The 7,457-nt window shown below is 33.5% G+C and overlaps 1 protein-coding gene across 1 annotated transcript; it reads right to left on the reverse strand.

The window, feature by feature from the left end:
- Positions 1 to 718: 718 nt before the first annotated feature.
- Positions 719 to 6,332, reverse strand: LOC120275645 (rac-like GTP-binding protein 5). Its single transcript, XM_039282282.1, has 7 exons — positions 5,955 to 6,332; positions 4,985 to 5,072; positions 4,752 to 4,861; positions 4,565 to 4,628; positions 1,409 to 1,473; positions 1,258 to 1,323; positions 719 to 1,175 (listed from the first exon to the last, which is right to left on the reverse strand). Exons 1-7 carry the CDS (start codon positions 6,051 to 6,053, stop codon positions 1,071 to 1,073), a joined length of 597 nt encoding a protein of 198 aa, XP_039138216.1. The 5' UTR covers positions 6,054 to 6,332; the 3' UTR covers positions 719 to 1,070.
- Between the last annotated feature and the right edge of the window lie 1,125 nt (positions 6,333 to 7,457).

Raw genomic sequence — 7,457 nt, forward strand, 5'->3', positions numbered from 1 at the left:
AAATGGTGAAAGAAATTTGAATCATGAGTAAAGACACATTTGTAAGAGTATCAATAGTAGTTTTATACGAACAATTCCAGCACCAATGTATGCACGAATTCTACCCTCACTTGTTTCACCCAGGTTTGTGCACGTTCTTGTCTTTCTTAACAGCCTGATCACTCATCATGATAAAAAAAAACTATGCATTAAAAATAAAAATCCAACTCTCGGTTAAGTCAAATATGTGACTGGCCACAGAAAACCTGAGCAATTAAGTTGAATACTGAAATCACTTAAAAGAGAAGTGTGTTGGGCACTTTAAATGGTATTTAAGTCGTTGGCTTTGAGCATTAGGATGAAAGGGTTGTTTGCATCCAATTACATCCTAATTACTTTGTTCTCTATGGCCTCAGTCCATGCTCCCTACTCTGTCTTCTTGCTTCAATTCCTCAACAAATATAACCTTCTCATCTTCTTTCTTCTTTTTCCTCGATTAATTTAACATCTTCACTTGTGTTCTTATCACAAGAACATTCTGCGCTTCTCCAACTTCTAATTCAGCATCACCGCAAACTCATCAGCAAACAGGTATAAGCCATGAAATCGAACCGGTTACCTCAAGGACCACACCTGTCAGCCTGAACCAGTAACCGCAAGGACCGTGTTTATGAACTTTCTTCGTGTAGTCAACCCCATGCCCTACAACCCAGAGAGGTTCCTTCATTTCACATTCAAATGATGATAAACTTCATTCCCGACGAAGAAACAAGCTAAACATAGTAATAATAGGTTCAACAGCAGAAAAAGCGAATAATATTCCAACACACACACACACAATGCCAGATTCAAAACACAATGTAAGGGCTCTCTATACATGCCACAAACAAAACAAACAAACTACATAACCATGCAATCATCAGTGATTCAGAAGGTGACTGTAAAATAAAACAATGCCAGATAAATTCCCTCAAAAGAGTAATTGAGATGCCAAAGGTATCTGAAGGTGGTGCAGGGTTATGGTGACAGTTAAGGATCAAACCGAATTTTTGTGGCAAACCAGAATGCTTGATTCGTCCGTTGTTTCCCGATCACAAGATGGAGCAGCCCTTTTGTGCCTTTCTCTTCTTCTTCCTCTTTTGTTTGGGAGGCTGGAGAACAACCTTAATGGCTGCATCGAAGACGGCTTTGACATTCTGCAAACCATAGTTTCTTAGTGAATGGATGACATGTCATAAAACACAGAAAAGAAAATGGAGTGCTGATTAAGTGACATACCTGCTGTGTTTTGGAACTACACTCAATGTAGGCAGGAGCACCTATTAGCTTCCTTAGCTCCTCACCCTGTAAAATATGGAACGACGAGCAAGTAGTTATCATATTTGACATGAACACACCAAATGTCAAGGGGAAAAAAAAAAGAATTTACCTGCGCGGTAGTGATGGGCACAGCGCCAGGGTGGTCTATGAAGAACTGCTTATCATCACGAAGATCTGTGAGACAGTTGAAAATCATGAAAATATACATAGCATGCAAATACTGATTGGAGAGTAAGTCTAAAATTAACCACAAGCAAAAGATTTGAAATGCCCATTCATACTAACCAATAGAATTTTCATATGAGAAAGAATCTAAACTTTGCCCTAATTGGACTTTTAATATAAAAATTGCCCAATCAAAGGAAAATTAATAAATAATGTACAATGCATCAAAGTTCAATATTGCAGAGATTTTTTCCCAGGGTTGTAAGGAGGGAGAGTGAAGAAGCGATGAACATTCCCAATTTATGCAAAGGAAAGATGGGTGAGTTCGACCACCCTCAACTCTTAAATTTTGCACCAAATGACTTTGGCCGCATTGAGCCGAAGCCCAAAATGAGATAAGAATGAAGCTGTTTAAAAAGATTTACTACATTTCCACATTTGCGAATAGAAAATCACAGAGCTTTCTTAAATGTATACTTCTGTGATTTTTTATCCATGACCCTTTAGCAATAACAAAAGGTAAGATGCTTGGAAATAAAAACCATGTTGAATATTGAGCTGTGAATCTAATCACCATCAGAACATAAGAAAGACAATCAACAATAGGAAACAAACATTATATACAATATATACAGATGAATAAGTTGCCAGACATGTGATCATTCACAAAACCACAAAACAAGATGCATAATAGATAAGTTTGGTTTGCCAATTAAAATTTCTTGAACAGACATGGTGAAGATCCTAAGATGTTCCTCAACCCTATATAAGTAGCAAACCAATTTCAGGGAAAATCCTAGCCTACAATGGGGGAATCGCACCAAAGCCATTAGATATGCATCATATGGCAGTGATATAATAAAGCAGTAGTTCATATCCAATCGCCGCACGGGTCGAGTGACGCTCGGTCAGTCCCGTGACAATATTCATCTTCATTGCCCCATGGATTAGATCAAAACCTTCTCCCTTCAATCCTTCCCATCCTATCTAAGCCATCCCTTAACAAAGAGAGACAGAGAACAAGAAAAGACAGAGTACCATAATTGAAAGAACCATCCATGTCTCCATCATGCCCATTCATTGATGCTTGAACAGTAACCATTGATGGTTGTCATATTTGATATTGTTTCAATGGGCACAGTCTACTGAAAAAAAACTTTTCAAACTTCTCTGCCACATGCAAACGACTCCTGATCATTATAATGCCTTCTATATTAAATACAACCTCTTGTAATGTTTAATTCAAATCAGCAGATACTTAAATATAAATCTGCAATACGCAAATGGTTTGCTGCAGTCCTTTGACACCTACTAAAAATGTTCACTTCCCATGCTCTATTAAGTAAAGATTTTAATATTCATTATTTTGATCAGAGTTGTCAGGTTGGAACCCTTGCTCAGTGGTCGATTGCAGTGTATCTAAGAATGAATCTGATCAAAATGCAAGGGTATAAAGAACTGGTACAAGATTTTCTAGTTTGTAGATGGAAGAATAAAAATAATTGTAACATTGGTGACAGTAAGGAAGTTGCGAGGCAACTGGATAGTGTATCATACTTTCCAGAGGGTTTCTCGGGGTTATTGACATAATTAGGGGCAATGAGGTTATGCAGTTTCCTCACAACCTTATTATGACATTGCTTCAAAATTAGTATAGATAAACCAATAACTGGTCAAGTCAAGCGTACAAATTGGGTGGAATAGTATCTAAGGAGAGAGGACACAGCAACTGTTAGATGACAGAAAAGTGAAGAATTAGATGTGCCTGTTGAAGCTTTATCGTTTTGCAGATGACTTGTCAAATCAATTTTGGCATGATCATCGAGTTTTTGAATAATTTGGAGCCTCAAATGAAGTGGAAATTATTTACAGAGGATCACTATATATAATAATTAAATCAAGTGAAGGAAAAAGTCTTAATTGAATCCCAGATGGCAAGTAAACTTTTATCCTAGAAGTCTAGAAATACTCTATTTACAGTCAATACAAAAGTAGTGGCCACCAAAGCATAAATTAATGAGCCTGAAGGAAAATTTTCAAAGTGCCCGATGCAGAAATACTGAAAGAATTACAAGCCAATTTAGTAAGGGTAGTGTTTGTAAACTTTCATGATCATGGCCAAAGATGTAATGAAGAAGTTCATCATCAAATCCTTTATTTGCACATCAAGCCATCGTAATTTAATATGGTACACTGATTAGGTCTTACTATCATATAATATAACACTAAAATTTACAGCAAAATCAGTTCAACTGGCTAAAATTGATGAAGTTGTAATTCCCCTCCAAACTATAAAAAAAGACATAAAATGGTGACAACTCATTATCTACACTTGATAACCAATTGAACACATTTCAGGTTAAGAAACCACTGCAAAATCAAGGGGTTATAATGATAAACCTAAAGAGTACAGAAATTTTCAAACTTGAAATGCTCCAGAGAACAGAGAAAAGATAAAGCAGAAGGAATATATCACAGACAAATTGGAAAACTAATCCACAGAAAACGACAAGTCTTTACAAAAATACCATACAGCCAAAAAAAAGAACATAGCTCTGCATGTTAATCGCTTAGTCAAAGCAGATAATTGAAAAGTGTTTAACAATAACCAATAATGTAATAACAAAGACCTCTTTTTTTCTTTAGTTATGGACAACATATAACAATTTAACTTTATAATTCTTTATTGACCACCCCATCCACCAAGCTGTTATGGCTAGTTTAATTAACATCTCAGCAGGAAATTTTTATCCTTACTCGTTAAAAAATCAAAATTTCAAAACATATTTGACAGAAAATTAAATGCATCGGTCCCTCATCAAAGAAACAAGAAAGCAAACATAATATAGTAAAAACAAAGTGAAACAATTTGGGGCAATCAACTATAATGCTCATACAAAATGGCTCAACTCTTTTCTCCCTACAAAGATCATTGGAAACAAGAAAAGAAAAAAAAATAAAGAGTGAAGCACTAATGCCAAATGTAAAACAGAATATTCAGTTCACCTGAACAAAAACACTGGTGAAGGAAATGCAAGAGAATATTTTAAGTTTTTAAAAGTAGAATGTTATATGTAAATGCCTAAAAGTTAAAAATTACCAAGTTTGGTCCCAACAAGAACTATAGGAACACCAGGAGCATAATGTCTCAATTCTGGGATCCACTGGAAAGCAGAAAAGACAGTATACAGAAAAACAAATACTTAGGTCGTTTGTTAGACAAACTGATAAATGAAAAAAAAAAAGAAAAAAAAAAAAGAATAAATAACTGAGTGCCAGTCTAATACCTTCTTAGAAACATTTTCATAGCTGGCCTTACTTATAAGTGAGAAGGCCAGAAGAAATACATCAGCTCCACGATAGCTCAAAGGTCTTAATCTATTGTAATCCTCTTGGCCTATAACATGTAAGCAATGACCAGAAATGAGGCTGATGTAAAAGCATCGGATTGAATTTGGCAGAGCGCAAGCAAATTACAAAGATGGGATCAGAAACTGGAGACGAGAAACTAAGCATTTACCTGCTGTATCCCACAAACCTAGGTTAACAGTGCTACCATCAACTACCACATTCGCACTGAAATTGTCAAAGACAGTTGGCACATAATCCTGTTTAGTAAAAGTGTTAAGAATGAGAACTTTCAAGCCATTTACAATTCATACAAATTTAATAATACGACGCATTAAACTATTCAAATGCAAACCTTTCTTATATTTTACCCTTCAACACAGAACACAACAATTACCATAGAAAAGTATGTGCTACTTCTCAGAAGGAAAAAAAAAAGGCTCAAAAGCAAACTCATACAAACCAAATAACTTGCGAAAACTTAACACAAATCACCTTACTTAGCCTCAGAAAAATAAGCAATCTCAGCAAAGGATAGTTATTCAATTAAACACCATTAACTACTAATATTAAAAATATTCTCTCATAGACCATAGAGTTCCTTGACCACAAAACTCAAAATGCAATAACAATCGATCCAAAATGATATCTTATCACAGCCATATTTTCCAAGTATTTCCCCAGGTTAAAAAGCCACATAATCTACAAAAACCCAAAAGATGAAGCTCTTTGACAAGAACCCTAGAAATTTAAAATCTATCAAATCCCCTCCGGCAATTAAATTAATTCCAAATGTCTAGAATGACAACAAAACAGACAAACAATTTGTAGCAACAATTACTTCATCAAAAATTTCACATGAATCCAAAAGAAAAGAAATTAACCACAATAAATAATGAAATTGCCTCCATTTACTCTAATCTCACAGAAAAACCTCTCCTTTCCATTGATAATCCCCCTCAAAACAAAATCCATTATAGGCATCAAATCTCAAGCAATAAAGCCCCATTGATCAAATTCATGCGAAAACAAAAAAGAAACAAACTTTCCAGTTCCAATCAAGCAACAGAACAAACAAGAACAAATTCACACTCCCACCCTAAAAAAAATCAGCAAAAAAGAAACTAAAAACAAAGACTCACAGTGGGAAAAGTATTGCTAGTATACGAAATCAACATGCAAGTCTTGCCCACAGCGCCATCACCGACAGTAACACACTTTATGAACCTCGATGCACTCATCTCCTCCCAAAAAATCAAACCAAAAAAATCAAACTCAAAAAGGAAAAAAATTCCAAAGTCCTCCACCGATTCCTCAGCTAAAGCAGCAGCATTTCAGGGGGATCAAATCACGCCCAAATTCCCAACTTTCTCAGCTGAAAGAGGGAATCGGCAGGCGAGATCTACAAGCCCTCTTGAAATTCTTTCCAATTTTCAACTTTTTGTGGGAAAAATTTGATCTTTGTGTGAGAGAGAGAACAGGGAAATCAAAGGAAGTGTGCGGTAGAAGCCCAAGGATGGTCTGGTTGTAATATTTATATAATAAAAATATTTGGATGGAATAATAAATATATATATATATATATATGGGAATTAATTAGCTGTAAAATTAAATATAAATTAAGACATATGACAGGGATGAAAATCATGATTAGTGTCTGGATAGTACCATGAAGAAACCCCCACAAATGAATTCCATGGACATCTTTAACCCCATCCACAAAAAAAATAAAAATAATAAAAATAAAAGAAATACATTGCACCAAAAAATAATTTTTGAAAAATTAAATATAAATATATATATATATATTGCTTATATGGTCCTTGTTTACATATACTATTATGAAATAAAATAATTTAGATATTTTTATAAATATTTTGTCATAAAAATATAACTATTTATATACCTCTAGTAAGAACCAAGACATAATTTAGTGGTTTCCTATCATAATATATATATATATATATATATATACCTCTTGTTAAAAAAGGATAAATTTCTATATATTAATAATTTAGAAAAAAAATATTGTGTAAAAAAATATATAATTTTTTAATAATTATAATCTTAATGCATAAAAAGATATTAAAATAAATGAACAAAATAAATATTTGACCTTGATGTCATTGTTTAAATTTTCTTAAAACTAAAATTTTTTATTTAAATAATTATTCTCAAAGATTGGCTTATAAATAACAATAGAATTTACTGGGATAATAATAGAATTTTTTATTTATTTTTATTATATGGAAGTTCATCTTTTATTCCTCCTGATCTCAAATTAAATAAATCTAAATACGTAGTTTGATAATATTTAGACATGCACTTTTATGGATTCTAATATTTTTAAAAGTAAAATAAATAAATACATACCTATAACTGATGGTAAACATGGTAAAAATTGATAGGTAAAATTAAAATAAAAAAAAAATGTGAAACCACCATTTTATTTTTCACTTAGCCTTAATAAAGCTAAAGAAGAGTATATGTATAACTTGAGGGTGCCCATATATCACCTAACTTGTCCAATAATAAATGTCTTGAGTTACTTGGAATTCCATCATTTTACAAAATTGTTTTGATCCAAACACTTGCGTCTATAATGGGGAGCATTATAATAGTGTTTCTCGGAGGTACTTGACTAT

The sequence above is a fragment of the Dioscorea cayenensis genome, chromosome 14 (genome assembly GCF_009730915.1).
Source record: "Dioscorea cayenensis subsp. rotundata cultivar TDr96_F1 chromosome 14, TDr96_F1_v2_PseudoChromosome.rev07_lg8_w22 25.fasta, whole genome shotgun sequence".
Classification (NCBI taxonomy): Eukaryota; Viridiplantae; Streptophyta; class Magnoliopsida; order Dioscoreales; family Dioscoreaceae; genus Dioscorea; species Dioscorea cayenensis.